Source organism: Saccopteryx leptura, chromosome 5 (genome assembly GCF_036850995.1).
Source record: "Saccopteryx leptura isolate mSacLep1 chromosome 5, mSacLep1_pri_phased_curated, whole genome shotgun sequence".
NCBI lineage: Eukaryota > Metazoa > Chordata > Mammalia > Chiroptera > Emballonuridae > Saccopteryx > Saccopteryx leptura.
Window position 1 is genome coordinate 92,207,437 of NC_089507.1, and position 27,910 is coordinate 92,235,346.

The 27,910-nt window shown below is 37.4% G+C and overlaps 1 protein-coding gene across 1 annotated transcript in view; it reads right to left on the minus strand.

Annotated features, from left to right (window-relative positions):
- The window catches only part of COL25A1 (collagen type XXV alpha 1 chain), a 599,542-nt gene that overhangs the window by 253,805 nt on the left and 317,827 nt on the right, over positions 1-27,910 (minus strand). Inside the window, exon 3 of the mRNA XM_066384810.1 lies at positions 2,642-2,686. Within this exon, the coding sequence (XP_066240907.1) occupies positions 2,642-2,686 (45 nt within the window). The remainder of the gene's footprint in view (positions 1-2,641; positions 2,687-27,910) is intronic.

The window sequence follows — 27,910 nt, forward strand, 5'->3', positions numbered from 1 at the left end:
AACACGAGACATAGAAGTCAGTGATTCTTAGTGCTTTTTTAGCACATGAACCTTTTGACACTATATCAGAAAAATATATTTACATCAATGTGCACATAAAATTTACCATAAAATTTCAAGGAATGCTCAGATTCCCTGAGACCTGTTTATGAATTACTATGACATTCATATATTTTAAGCAAAGGCTGTCTAATTTATATATATCTAAAAAGTTAGATAAAATATGAATCAGGAAGATCTTTGATCATTTATGATAAACCAAGTATAGAAAATTTATATGTAAATTTTCTTGAGTTTGATAAAACAGCTAAATTGGAAATGTACTTATTTTGTTCTAAAAATGTTTCTTATTCAATAGTATTATCGGTATAAAAAATAAGCACTGATATTTATGTTTAAAACTATGTTTTCTCATCAAAACACCAGCAAATTCTAAGAAAATGTCAATGACTCACACACCCTATATCCAATTAAAACACCAGTTGTAAGTAGCCAGAAAGTTAGAAATTAACTTTTATATTTTCTATAAAACTCTGTATAAGCACAAAATTTTCACTTCCCACCCCTCAATCTTCTTTCTATCTTTTAACCTAAAGATCAACTCAGTAATTAATTGACTCCACCCATGTTTTATTGTTTCTTTTTCTTCAAAACAAATTTACAAGACATTCTCTATTATGAAACTATAGGGAATAGCGATACAATTCCCATTTAGATTCTGCGAGGTTTAAAGATAAAGATAACTTTTGAGAATACTTTTATTTATTTTTTTTATTTTTTTTAAATTTTTTTAAATTTTTATTTATTTATTCATTTTTAGAGAGGAGAGAGAGAGAGAGAGAGAGAGAGAGAGGAGAGAGACAGAGAGAGAGAAGGGGGGAGGAGCTGGAAGCATCAACTCCCATAGGTGCCTTGACCAGGCAAGCCCAGGGTTTCGAACTGGCGACCTCAGCATTTCTAGGTCGACATTTTATCCACTGCGCCACCACAGGTCAGGCGAGAATACTTTTAAAGTAATTAAGCAACTACACTACCCAAATTCTTGGATTTTCATAAACCTTTCTATTTTGACATCTTTTTTCCAAAAGGAAGAGGAAATGAGACAAAGTAAAATCAATCCACCCTCTGCTCTTTCTGAGAGGTTACTATTTCTACTGTTTCAACTATTATTAATTGATTGTCTTTAATACTGAGTAATGATTTTTGAGAATAACATTTCTCATCACACACTAGAATCAAATCTTAAATTACCTTCCTCTTATCTTGCAAGTAAGAACCGATGTGGTCATTCACATTTTTGAAGTCTTAGACTTCATAAACAAGTAAAACAGTAAGTGAAGTCACTCACTTGGATACCTTAGTTTAAAAAAAAATAGGTTTTTGGCCCTGACCGGGAGGCTCAGTAGATAAAGCTTGGCCCCGCAGACTGAGGTCGCTGGTTCTCGTTCTGTCTCCGGTTAGGACACATATGAGAAGCAATCACTGAGTGCACAATTAAATAGAACAAATAAGTGGAACAATGAGTTGATGTTTCTCTCTCTCTCTCTCTCTCTCTCTCAGTCTCAATGGGAATTTTTTTAAAAAATACTTCTGTTTCACTTTGCATAGAGGGATTTGGCCTGAAAGCAAATGTTCACTGAAGTGGTCATTAGGATAACTGGTTGTGTTTCAAGTTCTGCTTATAAAAATTGCATGGCCTTGGCCAAATCACCTAACTGCTTGGGGCTTCCATTTCCTCAAATACAAAACCAAAATGCTAGATTGATTACTAAGGCTCTTGTCATCACTATAATTCTACGGTTGTATAAGAGGAATAAAAATTCTCAAATTTTGAAATGAATGAGAGTAAAATCATGCCAGTTGGATAAAATAATAATAAAGCTTTCCTAGACTTGTGCCCCAGTGTCCCAGGGCAGATGTTTTCACAGAAAACCTGCATTTGTGGACCGACCACCTATGAAGATGGAAGCATAGGTGATGTAGCCACACTGTGTGCAGTTGAAAAACCTTCACTATACACTGAAAGGATGAGCTTGATGCAACAAAGAAGCCAACATTGAGTGCCAGTGGTTATTAATAATATTTTGCAAACTACTATACTTCGTTGATGGAAATATGATAAAAATATATTCTAGGTCTAGCAGAGATTTTTTTGTTTTTGTTTTTGTTTTTGTTACAGAGACAGAGAATGAGTCAGAGAGAGGGATAGACAGGGACAGAGAGAGATGAGAAGCATCAATCATTAGTTTTTCCTTGCGCGTTGCAACACCTTAGTTGTTCATTGATTGCTTTCTCATATGTGCCTTGACCGTGGGCCTTCAGCAGACCGAGTAACCCCTTGCTCAAGCCAGCGACCTTGGGTCCAAGCTAGTGAGCTTTGCTCAAACCAGATGAGCCTGAGCTCAAGCTAGTGACCCCGGGGTCTCGAACCCGGGTCCTCTGCATCCCAGTCCGACGCTCTATCCACTGCGCCACTGCCTGATCAGGCTCTAGCAGAGATTTAAACACACACACACATGCATGCACACAAGCACACACATGCACAACCTCCAACAAAACGATATCATCATTAATAGGAGGAGCAGATGCGGGAACCTAAGCAGAGCAGGAACGACACCGAGCAGCTGAGAGGGAGACTTACCAGATTCTCCTCTTCGGCCTCTCTTACCTCGTTTCCCTGGAGGGCCTGAAATACAAAGAATGGTTGTTTTTTTTTAACTTTGGTTTCAAAATGGCTAGTAAATAATTTCTGAATATTTTATCACTAATATTTTTTTTTCTTCTTTTTTTTTTTTTCTGAAGCTGGAAACGGGGAGAGACAGCCAGACAGACTCCCGCATGCGCCCGACCGGGATCCACCCGGCACGCCCACCAGGGGCGACGCTCTGCCCACCAGGGGGCGATGCTCTGCCCATCCGGGGCGTCGCTCCCCCGCGACCAGAGCCACTCCAGCGCCTGGGGCAGAGGCCAAGGAGCCATCCCCAGTGCCCGGGCCATCCTTGCTCCAATGGAGCCTTGGCTGCAGGAGGGGAAGAGAGAGACAGAGAGGAAGGAGGGGGTGGGGGGTGGAGAAGCAAATGGGCGCTTCTCCTATGTGCCCTGGCCGGGAATCGAACCCGGTCCCCCGCACGCCAGGCCGACGCTCTACCGCTGAGCCAACCGGCCAGGGCCTTATCACTAATATTTTAATCAGAGACCAGATATTTGTAAATGCCAGCACTGACTTTGGCATTTCAACAGAACTTTTCAGCTTTGTTTATCTATAAAAGCTGCACTAGCTCTCTCAGCACCCAGTGTTACTTAGGAACAGCAAGAACTCCAATTTTTTTCATCCTGCCTGATGTCATCAATAAAGAAAGATTTTGCTAAGCAAATTAATAGTGTTGCATCTCATGTTTCCTAGAAAAATTTTCTGAAGGTTTTTGGTATAATTAATAATTAAAAGCACTAAGAACAATTAATTGGTTTCTCCTTGACAAGTTCCATCATGATTCTCAAAAATATTTAGCTGGCAGTTAGTTAACTGTTTCGTCTGTTTGTTTGTTTGTTTTTGTATTTTTCTGAAGTGAGAAGCTGGAGGCAGAGAGACAGACTCCCACATGCACCTGACCAGGATCCACCGGCATGCCCACCTGGGAGCAATGCTCTGCCCATCAGGGGAGTTGCTCCATTGCAACTGGAGCCATTCAAGTGCCTGAGGCAGAGGCCATGGAGCCATCCTCAGCACCTGGGCCAACTTTGCTACAATGGAGCCTTGGCTGTAGGAGGAGAAGAGAGAGACAGAGAGGAAGGAGAGGGGGAAGGGTGGAGAAGCAGATGAATGCTTCTCCTGTGTGCCCTGGCCAGAAATCAAACCTGGGACTTCCACACACCAGGCCAACACTCTACCACTGAGCCAACCGGCCAGAGCCTAAATTTATATATTAGTAATAAAAATAACCTTAGGAGGCTTGACCTGTGGTGGCGCAGTGGATAAAGCATCGACCTGGAAATGCTGAGGTCGCCGGTTCAAAACCCTGGGCTTGCCTGGTCAAGGCACATATGGGAATTGATGCTTCCAGCTCCTCCCCCCCCTTCTCTCTCTCTGTCTCTCCTCTCTCTCTCTCCTTCTGTCTCTTCCTTTCCTATCTAAAATGAATAAATAAAAAATAAAAATAAAAAAAATAACCTTAGGAATATTTCTAATTTCTTACAGGTGAATTTTCATATATTGGACTTTCTCTAATTGAGAACCAGCTGAGTTAAACTCACAATCCTTTTAATTGGAAAGTATTTAGGTAGTAACTATAGGTTTCATTTTACTAAGGGTTAGGTCATTATTGTCATTCAATAAATGTTTAGTCTTTCTGATGATCCCTTCTATAAAGTAGAGAAAACACATTTTTTCCCAGTGTGTTGCTTATGAAGACCACCAACCTAGTATGTATCAGACTTAGCACAAGATTCTAGACATTCATGACTTTCAAACCATTATTCTTAATTATATAATTTCTCCCCTCATTTCCTTGGGTAGAAATAGCTCCCACTGAATTATGGTTCCAGCAAACAGAAGAGAATAATTAGCTCACAATGAGAATTGAGGTCTTGTAGTATTTTCTAGAAGAAAGAAGCCAAGGAAAATACAGAACTTCCTGGTTTTAAAGAATGAGCTGCTAAGTTGGACTGATGACTTCCAAATTCTACAAAGTTCAAGACAAAAGCAGGAACGGCCTTAGCATCCAACTAACTCCAAATGTGATCTTGAGCTACTGACTTCCACATGGAAACACTATCATGAGGAATAAAAACATCAGTGGGCCAGTTAGTTTCCTCTCAAGCCCATGTACAAAATAAGTCTGGCCAGCTATGTTTTGTAAGAGGTTAAAAATAATCAAGCAATAAAATCAACTGAAAATATTAGGAGAAGCAGCTTTTCAGCACAATCCAAAATTCTCATTAGAAATTTCAGCATTTGCCTGACCAGGCAGTGGTGCAGTGGATGGAGCATCAGACTGGGACCAGAGGACCCAGATTCGAAAGCCTGAGGTCGCTGGCTTGAGCATGGGATTCATCTGGTTTGAGCACAGCTCACTAGCTTGAACCCAAGGTCGCTGGCTCGAACAAGGGTTCACTTGGTCTGTTGTAGCCCCCCAGTCAAGGCACATATGAGAAAGCAATCAACAAACAATAAGATGCTGCAACAAAGAGTTGATGCTTTTCATCTCTCTCCCTTCCTATCTGTCTGTCCCTCTCTCTGTCTTTCTCTGTATCTCTTTCTCTCTCTCTCTCTCTCTCTCTCTCTCTCACACACACACACACACACACACACACACACACACACACACACCAGATTTCATTCTGTATTCTGAAATAAAAAGAAGTTTTAATCATATTCAAGGTCTTCTTGGCCAGATTGGAGTATCATGTAAACAAGTAAATAAATCCAATGGGACCCTAATAAGTATAAAAAATGTACATTTATACGCACACTCAATCACACATATAAACAGATATATACAAGGTTGTGCAAAAGTAGGTTTACAGTTGTTTGTATAGAAAAAGACATTCAGGTTATGATTTTTACAATAGCTTCATTTAACTCTATTTTGCATACTCACAACAAAAAACTTACTTTTGTACAGCCTTGTATTGATGTATTCTGCTATGTAAAGTGCCCTTAAGATTAAAAATCAGATTTTTTAAAATTACAAAATCAATTAAACCAGTAAGTTCTTAGCAACTACAACATGCTTATGATATTTGTGATCTGCATGGTAGGGGTTATAGGTGATGAATAAGATATATATCTTTCCTGATGAGAAAAAAAAGTTGAAAAGATTAAAATATACACATGAAAAATTCATTAGTAGAATGTTGTAAAGATACCACAATGAATTTAAGCTGTGATCTGTTCCTTCTACTCCAAACAAATGGTCAATTATAAGAAGAAAAAACATTTTGGAAGTATTTGTATAAAAAAAGAAAAGGACATGTCTGTAGACAGAAATGGACCAGAAATGCAAAGTAAACAGGGATAAAACCATAAGCCTGCTGGGTTCCAGTTCTAGAAGTAGGAATGGTAGCCATGACTTCTATTCTTGATGAAGAAACACTAAAAAATTCTCTAACCAGAGCCAGACTACTTCTAAGAGCCAGGAGAATAAAAATGCTAGAGAGATGCTGAAAAAAACCTAGGTGTCTGACTTAAAGATTGAAGATTACAGACATAATCTCTTAATCAGAAAATGAAGTAAGCATCTGCTGTTGTGCATTTTTTGGTTGCTTCCTGTGCGTGCCCTGACAGGGGATTAAACCCACAACCTTGTTTTTTCGGGATGATGTTCTTACCTGACTGAGCTAATTGGCAGGGCCAAGAAACCTTTCTTAAAGTAGTAATAGATGAGAATTTTTCAAAAGTGAATATAGGAGTCCTAAGATTGAATTTATACTCTAAGTGAAAAATCAAAAGAAATCACAATTAAGCACATGGAAGGAGAAATTTAGGAATATTGAAGGATAAAGATAAAATAGTAGGAACTACCAGAAGGTAAATTACAGGAAATACTTAGACTGACTGTTGTCTCACCCATTCCAAGATGCCAAAGGCCCTCTGATTTTTATAACAAGTCTCAGATCCTATAATTATGTTTGTCTATCATTCCTTTTTAATAGTATAATTTATTAAATAAAAATGACAGATTGCACAAATATTTAAAAATGAGTTGAAATAAACTTTTAAAATGATATTTAGAAAAAAATCAGCTTATGAAAAAAGAATCAGATAAGCAATAATTGTTTTTAAAAAATCAAGAAACAAAGAATATTTCTAAACATGTCTGACTCAAATATTCAATCAGAAGGTTTAGAGAAATTAATCAAGTGTTGTGGGAAACTTGCTTATTATATTATGAGTTGAGAAAAATAGAATCTAAGGAAAGTAAAAAATATACTTGACAAGACCTATATCTATTAAATATGACAAGGTTTTACAAAGAATTTCATAATATTTGAGAGAGAAAATGAAGGTAAACTAAGTTATGAAAATATGGGAATCTAAACTCTACTGGATTTACAAAGAAATTAGTAGATTTCAGAAGAGCATGCTATAATTACTATAAGAAACAGGACTGAAGTGAGCATTATACTGAGCTTAGGGAATTAATAAATTATACAAAACTCTCAGTAAGACATATATAAAGATCTTGCTTACAAAAAGAATAAATAGAAGTTTGGAAGAAGACTACTCTGCAAATGAGACAATTTGGTATTGCTCCTGAATTTAAGGGTAAAAATAATAAAAATGATATGGATGGAATAAATTTGACAATGGACACCTGGCAGGTCACCAGAATGAGATGAAAAGTTAGAAAAGACAAATGATTGCTATTTCCTAAACAAAAATGATGTTAACAATAGTTGATAAAGATAGTGGCCATTTCCATTTCAAATTGAGTGATGGAGCATCAGCCAGGCACGGGCTGTGAGAACAAATATAGAAGCTGGAACCTGACTTATTTACTGAATTTGGCCAAATCCTTGCAGTAGAAATTGTCAGTCAGTCCTATCAGCAGAAGACATGACTGTGCAAAAGAAATTGGTTCAAGAACATGAATGGAAAGAGAAAAAAAACAAAACAAAAACAGAAGCTATCAGCAACAAAGGAAGTGAAGATTTATAAACAGAGTTCATGAAATGAAGAATGAATTATAGAAAATAGAGAAAGGCTATAAAACTCAATTGTTCTTCATGATAAGAAATTTCATAATAACTGGTATTGTTCATGCTTTAGAGTTCCTACTTGAAAGATGATGCAAACTATCAGCCTAAAATAGAAATTAGTAAAACAACCATAATGGTAATTCTTTAATAACTTGTCAAAAGACCTAATGCAGACAGAGCAAGTTCATTAAATCACATCATAGGAAGGTGTCTTGTCAAGTCAGTTCCTTTGGCCCACAACAAATACTGCTGGAGCACTCCTCATTAATAATGCACCTACCTGTGATAAAGCGCTTCTCTAAGGTTAGATAAATGCCTGGAAGTAAAAATATGCCTATCTATGTGCCTTCCTGTGGTCTTGGAGGGGGGAGGCTATTGAAGGAATCTGGAATACCCTTATTTGGCTTATCAGATAAATTACTTGTCAATTCTACTTTTATTACTGGGATCTATACAGTCTTCTCCACTCCTACTCGTATTTCAAGAGGAGCTTAAACATAACCTTTCTGGGTACTCTGAGACTTTTTTTACTTTTATTTGTATTTAAAAATATTTTTACTTCTTATAAACATTTAGAATTAAACCCACAAGAAATGTTTGAGAAAAGTTTCAGAATTCATAACTGCCTGGGTATTTCACTTTGTTTAGTTTATTTTAGCTCTCATTTTCTATTTCAACACACATTTATGGCTGTGCCTCCTTTTTGGAAATATAGAAACAAAGGGAAGAAATCAACTTAAAACGATTAAAGACTTAAACATAAGAACTGAAACCATAATACTCCTACAAGAATACTTAGGGACAAAGTACCTAGATATTGGTCTTAGAAATGATTTTTTAGATGACATCAAAAATACAGACAACAGAAACACAATAAACAAGTGGGACTATATCAAACTAAAATGTCTCTGTACATCAAAGAAAGCTATCAACAAAATTAAAGCTCAACCTACAGACAGAAGATAGTCACAAATAATACACCCTTTAAGGGGTTCATATCCAAAATATATAAGGAACTTCTACAAATCAATAGCAAAAAAACAAATAACCTATCTTAAAAATGTGCAAAGGATCCAAATAGACACTTCTCCAAGAAGACATACAAATAGCCAACAAGTATATGAAAAGGTGCCCAACATCACTAATCATCAGAGAAACACAAATCAAAACCACAATGAGCTATCACCTCACACCTGCCAGGATCATTATTATTAAAAAAAACCCGGCCCTGGCTGGTTTGCTCAGTGGTAGAGCATCGGCCTGGCGTGCAGGAGTCCTGGGTTCGATTCCCAGCCAGGGCACACAGGAGAAGCGCCCATCTGCTTCACCACCCCTCCCCCTCTCCTTCCTCTCTGTCTCTCTCTTCCCCTCCTGCAGCCAAGGCTCCACTGGAGCAAAGTTGGCCCGGGCGCTGAGGATGGCTCTATGGCCTCTGTCTCAGGTGCTAGAAAGGCTCTGGTTGCAACAGAGCCATGCCCCAGATGGGCAGAGCATCGCCCCCTGGTGGGCATGCCTGGTGGATCCCGGTTGGGCGCATGCGGGAGTCTGACTGCCTCCCCATTTCCAACTTCAGAAAAATCCAAAAAAAAACCAAACAAAAAAAACCCATATAGATATTAGAGAAGTTGTGGAGAATCCTGATACTTTGTTGCTGGGAATATAAGTTGGTGAAGCCACTAAAGAAAATAGTATGAAATTACTATTTTAGAAACAGAACCATATATTTTATGACCCAGTAATTCCATTGTTGGGTGTTTAGCCAAAGATACTAAAATTAGAATCCCCAAAACTCCCAAGTTCATTGCAGCATTTCTCACATAGCCAAGATATGGAAGGAGGACCATCGACAGATGAAGAGACAAGGAAAATGGTGTATGTGTATATATACAGTGGAATAGTATTCAGCCTCTGAAAAGAAGGAAATTCTGTCATTTGCAACAATATGGACGGACCTGGAGGGCATTACACGTAGTGAAATAAGCCAGACACAGAGAGACGAACACTGTAATGATCTCATTTATATGTGGAATCAAAAAAGGCAGCCACACTCATAGAAGCAGAAAGTAGAATAGTCATGCTAGGAGCGAGGGGGCAGCAGGAATAGAGAGGTGATGATGAAAGGGTACAAATTTTTAGTTATACAAGGTAGATAAATTCTGGAGATCTACCATATAGTATAGTACCTATAGCTAATGACAGTGTTCTATATGCTTAAAAATTCTGAAGGTGGTAGATCTTATGTTAAGCGTTCTTAGCACAAAATAATAATAATAATAATAATAATAATAATAATAATAAGGACAGGGAACTTTAGGAAATGATGTATATGTTTATGACTTTGATTTTGGTGATGGTTTCACAGATGCATACTTATCCTAAATTCATCTAGTTGCAAACATTATATACAGCTTTTACATGTCAATCATATTTCAATAAAGTGGGTTTAAATAAAAGAAACAAAGGAAAGGCTCTAACCCAGGTCACTGTGCTTAGCTATGTTGTCATAAAAACCTGAGAACAGGGAAAAATGTAGTCATCTCATTACACAATGACCTCAGGGTCACTAATAACGCAGGTCATTAGGGAATTAATTCCTGTCTAAAGTTTTGTGAAAGGAGGTAATAAACATGTAAAAGCACAAAGAGGGAGCTCAATAAATATCAGCCCTCCTCTTTTGCTATATTTACATTTATTATATTCAGTCATTGATTATAATATATACTGCTCACAATTAGGGGATATTTTATCACTTCGTATTCATTTTGAAATATCCCCTAATTTGTATGAGCAGTATATTTGAGTATTTGATAAGAAATGCTGAATGTGTATGTGAATAAAAGTACGAGGAATTAACATTACCTTCTAATTATAATAGTCAAAGATGCAATTTAGTATAATGAAAAAAACATAAAGAGTCACAAGGTTTTCTCTACTGTGTAAATTGAGCTAACTTCCAATTAACCTTTTTTTTATTTTAGTCTGCTAAAAGATCTGGAAAACTACTAAGTCTACTACATTTAAATGATTATTGTGACATGCCATATACATATGTTAATGGAAGTTTCCTTAACTTTTTAATTAATTATTGCAAATCTTATTAGCTATATTCATGCTATATTACTATCATCTTGTCAATAAAAATAGTAAGACTTCTAAACAATTTGACACATTCTAATAAAAAGCTAAACTTCTTCAGAGTCTCATCGAGAGATTCTTTAAGGACATCAGAGAAGATACCATAAAATAACCCATGGGGAAAACAACTGTATTAGGCTTTCTCACTGGTTTATGGGCTGCAAGCACTTTGTGCAATTAGTGTATGAGCACGTAGCAGGGCCATGTGTGTGTGGTCTATGTAAGGCTGTGGATGCTTTTTCTCAGTGGTGATTCTCCCAGATCACTTTCCCTCCACTGTGAGGTACAGTTTTTCTACTCTCTTGCCCTGCATTGTGAAAAGCAGGTTTTCCTTTGTTTATTATAACCCTTTTCCTTTTTTCCATTCGCCTGTCGTGGCAAGCCTCCAATAAACAGGTATGGCCCTCCGCTTTCTGGCTCCCTATTTCCTCTACCATCTGCTTGCATTCAGTGAGGACCTGCTTGGCATCAGCCACCAGCACTGCAATACCTTAAACACAATATATACTCCAAAAAGCAAATACTCTTGTTCAGAATTCTGAAGACAAAGGAAAGAGTGGGGGCTGAGCTTGTGGTCAGGGAGGTACAGAGCGAGTTGGAAGTGACGTGCAGAGGGAGAAGCCCCATGGAGAGACGAGTCTGAGGTAGGGAGGCTAGAAGGGAAATGGGTGCAAACTCAAGACATCCCTCCACTCCAGCGGATCCCAGGAATAGGTCTCCAACAGCTGCAGATGGCTCTAGGGGAGGGAGGGACCTGTCTGGGCATAGAGGAGACATGATCATTCTTTCTAAACTATCCTCCCCATCCTCCAGCTACTTTCAGAAGACTAAACCAGGTTTACCTTCAGATCTTCTGGATTAACCTTAAAGTAGGCTCAGATTAATTTCAGAGCCTTCTCCAAAGTCTCTGCACCTGCTTGTTTGCTGCACGCCAGAAATTCTTTCAGTATAGACCAAAGCCTTTCATTCCACAATTAGAAGCAAGAAGCTAATATAGGCAATAACTGGCAGAAGTCAAATATTAGCTAAAATTTATTTTCTCCATAATCACAAAATGTCTGTACTGCAACATAACCAGAAGGTGATAACAGCCCAAAGCTTTTCACCCTGTGCTTCATACTGGCCCCTCGGAGCAACTCCAATTTGTCATAGTGAATTGCATCCATTTGTAGTAAAGGTTCATTGGCTAAAAACAAGTTTAGAAACGACTGATTCACATTTCTGCAAATGTAAAATTGAGGTGAGAACAACCTGGTGAAGGTCCCACCCTGCAGATGTTAGTTTCCTGATGCCAAGCTCAGTGCTCTGACTTCTCACGCTGCCATTTACTTTTTGAACTCACATTCCACAGACTCAGAGACTAGACACAACCAACACACTTTCCAAACTGCTTATTTTATCAATAGGCTGCCTCATATGTTTACAACATGGCTACTTACGCACATGTATTAGAGTCTCCCACTAGACCAGGGGTCCCCAAACTACGGCCCGCGGGCCGCATGGAGCCCCCTGAGGCCATTTATCTGGCCCCCGCTGCACTTCTGGAAGGGGCAGCACTTTCATTGGTGCTCCTGGAGTACTATATGTGGTGGCACAGCAAAGCGCGGCATCGCTCACGTACAGTACTACTTCCAGTGATGCGGGACACACGCGTCATGGCTCCGGAAGCGCGTCATATCACTTGTTACAGCTAGCAGTGACAAATATGGAACCAGACACTGATCATCTCATTAGCCAAAAGCAGGCCCATAGTTCCCATTGAAATACTGGTCAGTTTGTTGATTTAAATTTACTTGTTCTTATAAAAATGAGACTAAGAGACATGGACAAGAGTGTGGTGGTTACCAGGGGTGGGGGGAGGGAGGATGCAGGAGGGAGGGAGGGAGAGAGTTAGGGGGAGGGGGAGGGGCACAGAGAAAACTAGATAGAGGGTGACGGAGGACAATCTGACTCTGGGCGAGGGGTATGCAACATAATTTAATGACAAAATAACCTAGACATGTTTTCTTTGAATATATGTACCCTGAATTATTAATGTCATCCCATTAACATTAATAAAAATTTATAAAAAAAAATTTACTTGTTCTTTATTTTAAATATTGTATTTGTTCCCTTTTTGTTTTTTTTTACTTTAAAATAAGATATGTGCAATGTGCATAGGGATTTGTTCATAGTTTTTTTATAGTCTGGCCCTCCAATGGTCTGAGGGACAGTGAACTGGCCCCCTGTGTAAAAAGTTTGGAGACCCCTGCACTAGACTGTGAGTTCTTGAAGGTAGGAATTCTCTTGTTCATCCTTGTATCTCTTGCAACTGGCACAGGATTTATCATGATGTAAGCCTTTATTTATTTATTTATTTATTTTTGTATTTTTCCAAAGTGAGAAGTGGGGGGGACAGACAGACTCCTGCATGCACCTGACCAGGATCCACCCGGCATGCCCACCAGGGGGCAATGCTTGGCCCATTGCTTCGCTGCAACCAGAGCCAATCTAGCGCCTGAGGCGGAGGCCATGGAGCCATCCTCAGCGCTGGGCCAACTTTGCTCCAATGGAGCCTTGGCTGTAGGAGGGGAAGAGAGAGATAGGGAGAAAGGAGAGGGGTAAGGGTAGAGAAGCAGATGCGTGCTTCTCTGGTGTGTCTTGGCCAGCAGTCCACAACCCAGGACTTCCACAAGCCAGGCCAACGCTCTACCACTGAACCAAACGGCCAGGGACACGATATAAACCTTTAAAGGAATACTGTCTATGGGCTATTTGAAGAATGCTAACATTATCTCATACCATGTTAATGTTTAAAAAAATAAATAAAACTTCTTTTTTATTAAGAGATTTATTTCCCAAGATATTTTAAGTCAACATGTCCTCCACTATACATAACAGCAGGAGTCCCCAAACTTTTTACACAGGGGGCCAGTTCACTGTCCCTCAGACCGTTGGAGGGCCAGACTATAAAAAAAACTATGAACAAATCCCTATGCACACTGCACATATCTTATTTTAAAGTAAAAAAACAAAAAGGGAACAAATACAATATTTAAAATAAAGAACAAGTAAATTTAAATCAACAAACTGACCAGTATTTCAATGGGAACTATGGGCCTGCTTTTGGCTAATGAGATGGTTAATGTGCTCCTCTCACTGACCCACTGACCACCAATGAAAGAGGTGCCCCTTCTGGAAGTGCAGCAGGGGGCCAGATAAATGGCCTCAGGGGGCCGCATGCGGCCCATGGGCTGTAGTTTGGGGACCCCTGCATAACAGGCTGGCTTGTTTTAAATACCTTTTATGTGTGTGTTTTTGTTTTAAATTTCTTCATTGCTAATCTCTATGGACTGTCAGTTTATAAAAGGAAGCTAATCATAATAAATATTAGTAATTAATTTTCCAATAACCATGATCCAAAATTCTCAATGGAGAGTATTTTCAGATATACAGGATTTATTTTAAAGGCAATGAGCTCGACTGAAAAGTTGTGAAAGTATTTCTCCACTTTTTTAACAACACAAGAGATATACTAATTAATGTTTCAATGATTCTATTATTACACATTATTAGAGTGATAAAAATACAAAAAATTAATAATGCTTTGTTAAAAAATTCTTTACTATTTTTGTAATAAAAAACAAATTTGAAGTTGCTAAATTGTTTCTTTCATGCTCTAACCAGGCCATATCATAACTTTAATAAGACTATCAATAACTCTGATAAACTAGCTCCCCAAAATTAGTAATTACAGTTTTGTCAAATTTCTAGAAGGAATTTTAAAAATAAAATTAAAATAGCAAATCTGTAAATTAACTTTATAAATGTTATTTTTATAAATGTGATTACTTTATAGCTTTTATACCAAAACTTTTTGACAATTTTGAATATAACTTATGAAACAAAGTATGTGCAGACATTGTGTTCAATGAGTGGGAATAAAACAATGACTCACAGATGGTATAAGAAACATGCTTTCTTCATAAGAACGTTTTACTTTATTTAGTGACTAATAAATATGAGTATATTAACAGTGTACACTTTAGGCCACCTAAGCCAACTGGGTGGATGTGTGCTTGTGCACTGGTTTAAATGTAAAAGGCAATGCTTGCTTTCTTGGGATAGTAGCCAAAATGGTTTGAAAGCCACTGGTTTAAAAGAAACTGAACTAGTTATTTCAAAATATACTTCCTGTTAGGAGAGTACTTAAGTGACTATGTATGACCTCTGGCAAAGTATGTTTTCATCTTTCTCTTAAAATACAGCTTTGTCATAAAATACTGTTCTATCTATTTATATATTTTTCCAAATTTTCAAAATTTCTATGAAAAAAATTTTAAATGAATAAACACAAGTACCTTACATGAGAATCATGGTTAATCTAATCCTCAACATTACTTGATCATTAGACTTATTTTTAACTGTTTCGGTTTCTATTCCTTGTGATAAGAAACCAATGGGCAAAAATTATCTTGTGACCCTCCCAGTTATCTCAATGTAAATCTGGGTAGTCAACCTTTTTAGACCTACCACCCACTTTTGTATCTCTGTTAGTAGTAAAATTTTCTAACCGCCCACCGGTTCCACAGTAATGGTGATTTATAAAGTAGGGAAGTAACCTGACCAGGCAGTGGCGCAGTGGATAGAATGTTGGACTGGGATGCGGAGGACCCAGGTTCAAGACCCTGAGGTTGCCAGCTTCAGCACGGGCTCATCTGGTTTGAGCAAAGCTCACCAACTTGGACCCAAGATCGCTGGCTCAAGCAAGAGGTTACTCGGTCTGCTGAAGACCCAGTCAAGGCACATATGAGAAAGCAATCAATGAACAACTAAGGTGTCGCAACAAAAACTGATGATTGATGCTTCTCATCTCTCTCCGTTCCTGTCTATCTCTCTCTCTCTGACTCTCTCTCTGTTTCTGTAAAAAAAAAAAGTAGGGAAGTAACTTTACTTTATAAAATTTATAAAGCAGAGTTATAGCAAGTTAAAGCATATAATAATAATTACTTACCAAGTACTTTATGTCGGATTTTCACTAAGTTTGGCAGAATAAATCTTTATGAAACAACTTACTATAGTTAAATCTATCTTTTTATTTATACTTTGGTTGCTCTGCTACCGCCCACCATGAAAGCTGGAACGCCCACTAGTGGGTGGTAGGGACCCGGTTGACTACCACTGATGTAAATTGAATTTCAACTGGTGTTAAGTTAATATGAAGCCTTCTAAGTTTACCCAAGTACTAATTGATATTTGTAAATATTATAACTAGAGAAAAATGACCATATTTACAAGACAATTGGAGACTCTCACAAGAACATACTGGAAAACTAGGGCACTTAGATTTCCAAACCAAGTGCAACAAAACATTGCTGGGCTTTATGTAGATGGTTTGTTTCCAGAAATGCAATTTCAGCAAATGAGGAATTATCTTTGTTGCTGTTTTCAAAATGTAGATAATAAATATAGTAGAATATTCAATAGAAACTCTTCAAGACTACACATAGCTCGGTGTTGCTGTGCATGGACTTTAACAAGATCTGATGTGGCACAGTTGTTATTTCTATTATTCTTCTCCCACACATGAAGTGTTTCATTATTATGGTACTAGAGTGTTTTACCCCGGGATCCTACAGGAGATTTGTCATGACAGCTTTCTTTTATTTGTGTTTGAAGGGGAGGGGGCTGCAAGATGTCAGAGAGTAGGGTTTGAGAATTAGGGAAAATGTGTTTCTTCGTGAGATTATATGCTATATAACAAGAGGTTATTATACATATAATGTAATATATTAATCTTTAAATGTTTAGTTCCCAAGCTTGCAGAAAAATTTTAATTAACTCTCTAGATTCCATGTTTCTGACTGAATGTAGAGTGATAAAAAGATATTTTAAAGATAAATATAATTTTTGGCCTGACCAGGACAGAGTGGACTGGGATGCAGAGGACCCAGGTTCGAAACCCCAAGATCACTGGCTTGAGTGCGGGCTCATCCAGCTTGATCACGGGCTCATCAGCTTGTGCGTGGGGTCGTTGGCTTGAGTATGGGATCATAGACACAACCCCATGGTCGCTGGCTTGAGCCCAAGGTCACTGGCTTGAACAGCTGGCTCTGCTGTAGCCCCCCCCCCCCCCCCGTCAAGGCACATATGAGAAAGATATTAATGAACAACTAAGGTGCTGCAACAAAGACTTGATACTTCTCATCTCTCTCTCTTCCTGTCTGTCTGTCCCTATCTGTTCCTCTCTCTGCCTCTCTGTCACAAAAAAAGATAAGATTTTTTTAAATAACAGAAAAAAAACCCAAGATAATGATGAATATAGTTTGTCACATGCTCAATAAATTAAATAATATTAATTCTTAATTTATCAGAGATTGAGATGATCTTTCTATGGTAGGTGGGGAAAAAAGTGGGTTAATGGAAATTGAGATTTGTTTTTATTAATGGCTTTGCATGTCACAAGCTTTTGCCAAATTGCTGATGGATGAATATTTTATGGTAGCCACACACACACCAATTACACATATGTAAATGACCCACATTTCTTTAAGCTAATGTTAAGTGAAGAATATATCTGTTGCTAAATTAGTCACCAATAGACGTGGCTTAACACTGAAAATTAGTAATGGAAAATGAGTACAAAAAAAGTCAAAATGAGCACCAGAAGAGGAGTAGGAGTGCTTCAGAGGGAAAGGGTAACATGGAAGTCTAGACCTGACAGCGTGATGGCATCAGTGTACTAACGCAATGAAAGTGGCAGTGATGTAATCAGCCTGTGCACAGACGCCAGCAAACCTGATGACCACAGACCATATAGTGTTATGAGCAAAACAATGATCCTTGGACATAATAAAAGAGATAATGGTGACAGTCAATATTTGAGTGTTCACCACCCATCTGGTATTCAATAAGCACAGTCCATGCATCATTTCACTATTTATACTAGTTGTGTGATCACAATACAATTTTGGAAGGTGATGATATAGAGAGGTTAGGGGATTTGCTCAACATCATAGATTTAGAAAGTGATGGATCAGGAATTTATAACCAGACAGTCTGACCCCTCAATTGTAAATTCTACAACTAAAGACTTGCTATTTACTAAGCGTACTATGGATCAGTTTTCTGAAACAAACATTGTCATTAAGGACAACAGGAGCTTTAAATAAACTTAGAATAGGTTCATGAACATTCCTGAAGGCCTCTGTTCACAATTCTAGTTTATAGACTTATTTTTAACTTTTCATTTTAAACATAAAAAATCATGAGAAATTACTGGCCAACAGTTAATAAACTTTTATTCTACAAAGCTAAAAACGAACTATTTTCTCTTCACACACCAAAAACTCTCATGGTTAACCCAGGGGGGTGTGATTAGCACATATTTATGTACATGCCTGTTAAAATACTCTTACACCATGCCTGCCAGTTTTTAAATTTTATTGTTAGTAAAGACACTCGACTTGAGATCTATTCTCTTAACAAAATTTCTAGTGTACAATATAGTATTGTTCACTATAGCATATATACCAGTTTTAATAAGTCTGTTAAATATAAGTTTAGAATGAAACAAAAATACTGATCTTTTAGAAATGAGGAATAGTGTCTGTATTATTCACTATTATGTTCTCAGTACCGGCACATAATTAAATGTTAGTTCAATATTTTTACACAGCTGAAACAATAACACTTTTGTGGTATTTCTTCTGGTTTTGAAAATAAAAAGACAGCAGTGTGCAATTTTGAAGCCATAGGGATGTATGTTTGAACTTGATTGTTGGATACACTAACTGTTGCAACTTTGGGCAGATTAACCTTGTAGCACTTGTTTCTACATCTACAAAATGTAGATAAAACCAACTCAGACAGTTTAGGTCTTTTGTCTTCAGCTCTGAATTCTTACTGCTCTCTCTCAAATTCATTTGCATGTATCTATTGGGTAATCATTTTAATATATTTTTATCATGCAATTCCCATGATCAATAAACTTCCATGAAATATAGGAACAAGTACCTGTAAGACATAATTTCCCACTAGGAAAACCTAGTTCCAGGATTTCTCAACCACAAGTCTCCATGTTACATAAGTCTCTTTTGCTTAATTCCTGGTTTTTCTTCTTCTTTCTTTCTTTTTTTTTATTTCTCCACCAAGAAAAGTTTCATAATTCCTGGTTTTTCATCATTCTTGTTCTTTCCTTGCTTAAATTTAATTTTAAGAAGTTATAATATAGAGGTGACAATCCTTTCTCCCTTGTTATGTTTTGGCCCATTTTTCTCCTCCAAACCTTTTTCTAACATACTCATGACCTGATACAGATTCTGCCTCCTTGCAGTATCACTCTCAGTTTATAAATGTTTTAATAGAGTTGTTAAGTAAAAGCACACTTTTTAAAAATTATTATTCTTAGTTTCTTATATAGCAGTAGAAATGGGGCTTCAAACCATAGTTTAAGGAGAAGCCATTTGCCTACTGTACACAGAACTAATTTATTCAATGCTATGATGTATAAATATTTGAAATGTCCATGTATTTGAAAAGTGCTCTACAAAATGTCAAATCATCTTGTTAAACTAACTAGAACAAGATACAGTGCAGGTTAGGATAACAGTTGGCCTCTCATAGTAATGCTAACACAGATGATCTTCGCCAGAAAATCAAATCCTCTTTGGCCATTAAAAAAGATACTTGAAATGTCCTAACCATCCTACAGAGTTTTAGTGCCTCCTTCAAAATACACACAGTTGTTTCCTTACCGTTAAATCTCAGATTCATCCTGACAGGCAAATTCCCTAGAATACAGATTCTTTATGAATAGATTTATACGAATAAAATGCTTCCCTGTATGATTTCATAATAAATCTGGCACTTTACTGCTGCAATATCCATCCCATGGCAAGCAAACATTTTCCAAAGAAACTGCAGAAGGACCAATCCAAAACATACAATTTTAACTTTGGGGTTGAGTTTCTTTTCTATGTTGTATAGGAAATAATAAAAAATAAATAAAAAGGCTTTTATTTTGGTAAACACACATTCTTAGAGCCAAAAATAATAAAGAAAACGTACACTAAAAAAATCTTGGCTTTCTATCAGGCATCCTTTGTTCTAAGCAAGATGGGAACCTCAAAGTACGCCAAGATTTAGATGTGTGTCAGAAGCCAATAAGCAGTGTGTCTAAAGCCTAATGACAAATGCCAATCATCCTTAACGGTCTTAGGAAAGACCCCTGATGAAGTCCCAGGAACTCTGTAACAATCAGGAGTGCAAATTGAAGTTACAGCTTTAGATTATCGCAGGGAGGGTAAATTTAAAGAAGGATTTGAGTTCTTTGATTTTGCAACTTACTATCATAAGAGTTTTTCATAGAATAGAATAGTTTAAAATACAGCATTTTATTATGATACCACATAATATTAAAGGGGAAGCCTTCAAGGAAAATATAAACTGTAGTAAATACAAAGGAACCATGATGCTCAGAAATAAAATTGGTTCTATGAAATCTCTGTTATGCTCCTTAGTAAAATGACTCATATTTTTAATGTACCCATAAATGGCCTCATTGGGTGTCTTTTGAAACACAAAAGAAGGTGTCTTAAATAAGACAATTATACAATATAAGTAAAATAAATTTCTTACACAAAGAGCTTTGTGTAAAATGTTCTATAGAATAAATTTTCATTTATCTCTATATCTATCTGTATTTGAGTGTGAACAAAAGTGAGGGAATAAGGGTCTTAGTCCATTTTGACACTACCTATATTCCATCATATTTGTGACTTTGTATGACTTAATCAGGTCATGCAGCATGCACCATTCTCCATATTCAGCCTCCTCATTACACAATCATTATTAAGACATTCTCAAATTCTACTGGTAGCTTTGAAGTTAGTTGTTACTACTCAGTATTTAAAATAAAAGATTCCTATAAATAAAATAACCCCCCTAGATACCTGATTGAACTTGATTATACTCTGAATATTTTATACTGAGATAAAGGTGGGCATATCTAAAAGAGTTGTTCAATTTTAAAATATTTTAATTTATAGAACAGGCCAGAATACCTTATGCTATCAATACTGTGTATGTATGGGTTTTTTTCCTGAAAAAATCTCATGATCTTATTAGATACAAGCCCTAAAACAAAAACAAAGAACAATATTAGCCAGTGTGCAATACTGTGTTCTACTGTGTGTATATATATATATATATAGTTTTTGTTATACCACAGAAACTCAGAGAAGAGAACTGGGAGAGGCTGCTCAGAGCAGTGAAACTTCAGCTTGACTTAAAAACGTAGATACAAAAAGAGGATAAAGCAGGATACAGACAGACAGCTAGCCAGGTGCACTGCAGCTAAGCATCAGACACCTTTCCTGGAATTCGAATTTGTTTGAAACAAGGTTGGATGAATATAGTTTAGACCAGGGGTCCCCAAACTTTTTACACAGGGGGCCAGTTCACTGTCCCTCAGACCATTGGGGGGCCGCCATATACAGTGCTCCTCTCACTGACCACCAGTGAAAGAGGTGCCCCTTTCCGGAAGTGCGGCGGGAGCTGTATAAATGGTTTCAGGTGGCCACATGCGGCCCGCGGGCCGTAGTTTGGGGATGCCTGGTTTAAACTATAGAATGCCTTGACTGATAGAAGTTAGGAAAATATCTAGTATGTAGTAGGAAGCCACTAGAGATAGACAGTATTATAATGACATGAAGAAAGTGTTATTTTGGGCAGATTAACCTGGTAGAAGCTACCAAAGTAAATTATGTATCTCTTACAAAAGCTAAGTCATAAAGTGATAAAGAGTATAGTGGCAATAGGGACAAAAATTAGTGAAAGTAATTTTGATAAAAAGAATCACACTTGGATGCTTAACAAGATGTAGGGAATGACAGGAGAGGCAGAAAATCAAAGGTGGCTCCAAAGAACGAAGCCTTATAGAATAAAAACTTGGTGGTCCTATTTATTTATGTTGGGTAGATAAAACAAGATGTCCCTCTATCATTAACACAATAGTCAGATGTCAACCTTGGGCCTTGGAAACAGCCTCAGACTATTAGCATGCTGTTATGTATTAAATTTGCTGCAGAGTCTGCACTTCTTTTTCAAAACGTGATCTACAGACCTTTACAATTAAAGGTGCAGGCTCCAAAACTGGGGAAACATTGCTCTTGTATTTGAACATCTATAGATTCAGGGTCAGTTTCACAGACATAATTACAAAATCCCAGCCAAGTGATGTGGATAATTATTAATACTTGATGACACTACAGAATCCTTATCAATAAATCATAAAACTGGGGCCAAACCTATTACAGTTATTTGTATCTTTCTACTGATTGCCTTTAAAATCTGTGAAATTCTTTCCAATATTTCCAGTCTCACACAATGAGTTAATAATTCTGAATTTCCATCAGTGGAATACTGATTTGAGTTATTCCTGGAATAAGGAAACAGCAGGATTAATGGGTTGAGAACCAGAGACCTCCTACATGCCATTGTTTTGCAGAATCTTAGGCTTCTTCTCTGGAACATGAATAGCTTGTGCTGGAGCTCCTTCCAACAATATGTGTTTATGAGAAACAAAAGAAAAGAATTCATTTCCTAACTAATGGCCACACCTGCTCTACCTACAAAAATCATAACTTTAGGTCTCCCATAGTAAATGCAAGAATGCCAGTTAGTCTACTGATTTCACATCAAACAGGCAGATAAATCATTAGGGGTATAAAAATAGCAGCTATTGCCATATATATATATATATATATATATATATATGTATATGTATTTTGTATCGAGTGTGGGGGTCCTGCCTTGAGAAGGTAGAAGTTAGAGATAGAAGGATGCTATATCAAATGCAATGGTAGGAGGGTCAGCCAAAGCCCACAATTTATTGACTTGACAGAACTGTGGCAAGAACGAGGCAGCGGTAATGAATGAGAACAATGTGCTCTGCTTCTTTCAGGCACATCCAACCCCGAGGACTGATGGCTGCAGCTGAGAAATTCCACAGGGATTGCGGAGGGGAAGTGCCCAGGGCATGATGTAGGCAAACAAATCCCTCTGGAGTCCTAACCATTCCGCCTGAGTACACACAACCACAAGCACAGTTGTTTGATCTTGCTACACACCCTGCCTCCCTCATGAAGAAATGTTCAGAAGTAGGAACTCTTCCATTCAATTGCATCACAAGTTGTAATAAATCAGTAGCCAGTCTTTTGTCAATTATCTAACCAGATAAAGCTCTACATTCCAGAAGAATGTAAAGAACTGTCTTTGATAGGTACCTGACAGAACATTTTGTTGTAATATTGATGCAGTAATCCAAATAATGCCAAAGGCTTATCAATACCTTTTTTTGTGTGCTTTATAGCTAAGTGTGTGTTTAAAGAGTAAGTTTGTTCTTAGTTTTATTCCTTAACTTCTCTTCTATTGTATAAAATAACCAAAAATACCTCATATTAATTTTAAGGAAATTACATTAAAATAACTAGTAAATTACTGCTACTTTTATTTATCTCCAGTTTGGTCACTGAGTCTAGACTTTTGAGCCAAGATTGACAAGGCCTTCTTTAAGACGATAGATTAAAGTATTCACTAGATGGCAAGGTTTTTCATTTCACTGCAGCAACCAACGATGAAATGCAATATGGTTAGATTAAAGGTAGTGCATAACTAACCTTTTGTAATAATAATATCTGTGGTGAACCCACACATGCTATCAGTCATTTAAATCCAGAACCTCAAGCCGAGCAGAGTCCCATCAAAGTCTTCATATGTCCCACCTGCCCAGGGTGATACATATATCATTTGAAGCAAAGCCTAGTGACAGCTGCAGAAATGTACTCAATGAATTTAAAATAGATAGCAATCTAGAATAATAATGATGGAAATATCTGAACATTCATTTTTTAAAATTTATTTTTAAAATTTATTAGGATGACATGGTTCGCCAAATCATACAGGTTCTAAGTGTACAACTCAATGTAACACCATCTACACACTGCGTCACACACCCCTCCCCCAAACATTCATTTTTAGCATTTTAAATGCAGAGCTGATTTGCAGCTGATACATATCAGCACTTCCACACTGGTTGTTAGCCAATTTTCATGCCCCACCCCCAAGTATCGCTTCTCTTAATACCCTGGTCATCCAGACACTTACCTTGAATCTCCACGCTACAGGAGGAAAAGTCTGGCCCAGCAGGTGATCTCTCACACTCTACTCCACACTGAGGCTGGTCTCTGTTCTGATTTGTTGGAGCCTGTACCATATTGATCAATATTCTGAATACCACCTTGTCCACCTCTATCATCATTATAGCACTTATCATGTTGTACTGTTGTTATTCATGTACAAACCAGCTTCCATCTACTCTTCTCAAGCACCTGAGAACCTAGGACCAGTCTGGTTCATCTTTGAGCCCTAGTGTCTTGGAAAATGATACAATATTAATAGATGTTTGGTGAATTTTAGCTAGAAACTTCATTCAGTGACCAAACTTCATCAGGTCACTTTGAGAGTCTAACATTTACAGATAAAATTGTTCTCATTCTCATACATCATTCGTGATTTCTTGTAAAAATTTTCTTGTAGACATAGGTGACCTTTATAATTTTTTCTTTTTGGTTTTCAAATAAATAATAATGATGAACTAAACTCCCAAGAGATAACTTTTTTGAGTTAGCAGTGTTATTTATCTTACTTCTGCAACTTTCCAGAGGTACAATAGATTTATGAGACCATCCTATGAGTATAAAGTATAAAAGAATGTAAAACCCTCTTTCATCTCACTTACTACAGAAATCATCTTTAGAACTTGTGTTCTTCAATTACCTATACTTTCTGAATGAGTATGATCCCTGGAAGACTCCACTGAGCCCCCCAGACCCACCTCCCCTCCTTAGTGAACAGCCTCATCGTCTAAACACAGTGTAACTCTTTGACTTTCAGGAAAAAAAGTACTAAAATTTTTTTTTAATCTTCATAGCGTTTTAAAATTAGAGTCACAAAATGTGTTTTAATGTTTTGGTGCCAAATGGAAACCTAAATTTTGTTTCATAACACTGGAGACCATTTAGGATATCAGGAAGTACAGTGGGAAAAATCTCTTTACAGAATATATTCTCCACCTCCTGGTGAACAATTTTTGTTTTCTTTTCCAGAGAGTAGTTTATGTGCTATGTTTAGGCCACACATGAAAGTAATATTTCTCTCATGAGACTGCCTTTGGCTTATGCTGATTTTTTGAGGCCAAGATTATGGTAATGATTTAAGGAGGGAAAGAAGCAAAACGGAATAGGAGAAAAATTGGAAGCAAAGGGATTAAAGAGGTGAAACTTTTCCCAATGTAATTCAACTCAGTGAAAGTTTGTCTTAGGAAATGGAAGGAGAGTCAGACCTCATATAAAACCAAAGACACTGACTGGGATGTGTCTCCACCAGGTAAATAGCACTGGGTATTCTTTAGCTTGATGCACCAAAAGAATGTCAAAGTGTCCAACAATAACCTAAAAGTGAAAACTTGTCTTCTAACTTTAGGTCCAATTCTACAAAATACCCAGGAGTCCACTGGGGCACGTGCTGCTGCTTTCAGTGGCTCCTCAAGGCCAGCTGTGCATATCTTCAGTAGCTTGGAAGCTGGCCAGTGTAGTAAGCCCCATGCTAGACTCGGAAAACTAATCCCCTCTATTACTGCTTTTTCACAGGTGGGACACCTGCCCTTTTCTTTTATCGAGGTCTTCCTAATGACATATTATCGGCCCTCAAAACTCAACACAACATTGAGACCATCATATTTAAATGGAAAAAAATAAAAGGAAGAAACACTAGAAATGGGTAAGTAGGATATTTAGTCTAAGGGCCTGGTGCACATGTAACAGATTTATCACTTTTGACAGAGTACAAGGGAAAGAGGGGAGGAAACTGGGAGGGAAGGAGGGAGGATGAACCAGGGCGCTTGGTGCAAACCAAGACTTTACAAGCACATTTTCTGGGTTTTATGTAAATGAAGTACTCATATCTGTCCATGGCACTATTTTCTTGGGAGAAAAAAGGGAACTGGAATTGCTTAGCATACATGGAAACTGCTGGTTTTTACACATTTGAAAACATTTTATTTACTTATTGTAAACTAGGCATAATGCTACTTACCTTATATAGTTAAATTTTAAAAGATGTAATTTTAATAACTAAAAGCAGGATAACTATATAACAGGAAAGTTAGAAAATTAAGAAAAGCAGTTTAATAAAAACACTCACTTTCCTAACACAGCTATTATTTAACTTTGGTGTATCTTATATACTTGTTTTAAGTATATAACATTTTAAAATCCTTTTTTAATTAATCTTACATAATAACCACTTTCCATATTATATCAGTCTTTATATCATAATCTCTCAATTTAGTTAGTTAAGATGTTTCATTTTAGAGTAAATGACACAATCCTTGATTCTATTGAACATTTTGGTTTCCCACTCATTTGACTACTGTTAACTGTATCATGATGAACATCTTTGTGCACATGGTTTGCCATGGTCTATATGTTTTTATACTCTTAAAATTCATATGTTGAAATCCTAACCACTAAAGACATTGTATTAGGAGGTGGTGCCTTTAGGAGGTGATTAGGTCATGGGGGAGAAGTCTTCATGAATGAGATTACTGCCTTTATTAAAGAAGTTCCATAGAGATTCCTTGCCCCTTCCACCACATGAGGACGCAGTGAGTGAGAAGTCAGCAGTCCGCGATCTGGAAGAGGGCCGTCATCAGAACCTGGCCGTGTTGGTTCCATGACTTTGGACTTCCAGTCTCCAAAACTATGAGAAATAAACTTCCTCTGTGTAGAAGATACCCAGTCTATGCTATTGTGTTACAGCAGCCTGAATAGGCTAAAATGGATTTGTTTTTGTTTTTGTTTTCCTTAATAGGGATTATTTCCTTGTAATGGAGCTTCACAAATAAAACACCTGAACTAAGGAGTCAAAGATCCTTTGTGGAAATTGACCAGAAATATATGATAGTTCCAGTCTCCATACCTAGGCCAGTACTGGATAATATCATTAATTTTGAAATCTTTAAATTAAAAGATGAAAGATGTTACCTCAATTTAATTCATACTTCTTTCTTTACTAATTAGGGTAAACATTTTGTATTACTAGTTATATTTCCATTTTTATAAGGGTGAGTTTATGTTTTTTGTAAGGGTGAGTTTTGAGAGTGAAACAATGAGAGTTCATTGTATTATTTTGAAAAGTTGTTATTTAAGGTTATTATCACTGAAGTTTTATTTCAAGTCTAAAGCATAAACCAGTCATATTAGTAAGGATCCCAGATAAGACCAATAAGGGTCTCTCAAATCTGTTGGCTGACAGTGATTTCACCATTTCTGCCCTTCTTGAAGTCTATAATATAGACTTGCCCACATTCTCAGCTTGCAAAACCCACAGCAAGTTTTCTGTCTTCTTTCTGAAACCTTTTGATTACTCTGAAATGACAGGCACCATGACCACTGCAGATTCCCAACCTCACCAAGCTTATTTCTCAACAGTGAATGTTGCAATCAGCACTATAGCTGCCAAGCTATTCCTTGCCCAGATGTGCTGAATCCGTTACATAACTCTATAGGGGGCCCACATAAAACTTTATACTGCTCAGAACCACCCCATTCCAACCACCGACATGAGCTGCCTTGACTCTGCAACATAGTATAGGATTTAATGGCTTATTCCATTCCTCCACTATGTCCTGGGCTGGTACCTACAATCCAGTTTAATCAGGTTGAAGCTTTTCTCTGAGGACAGATTTACCCTTGTTCATTACATGTCCAGATGGGACCACTATACTGTTACACACAACCTGGGCTCTCTCAGAGAAGGTGTGAAGGTGTGTGTGTGTGTGTGTGTGTGTGTGTGTGTGTGTGTGTGTGTGCGCGCGCTAAGAAGTAGAGAAACCAAGACCTAAGCCTTTTACCTCAGAATAAATAAACACCTTAAACATCTTTTAACTCCTGAACAACATTTCTGGTGCTAATCTATTAAAATCCCTCCAGGGTCTGGATCTAACTCTAGAGAGAACCTCCATGACGTGCATCAT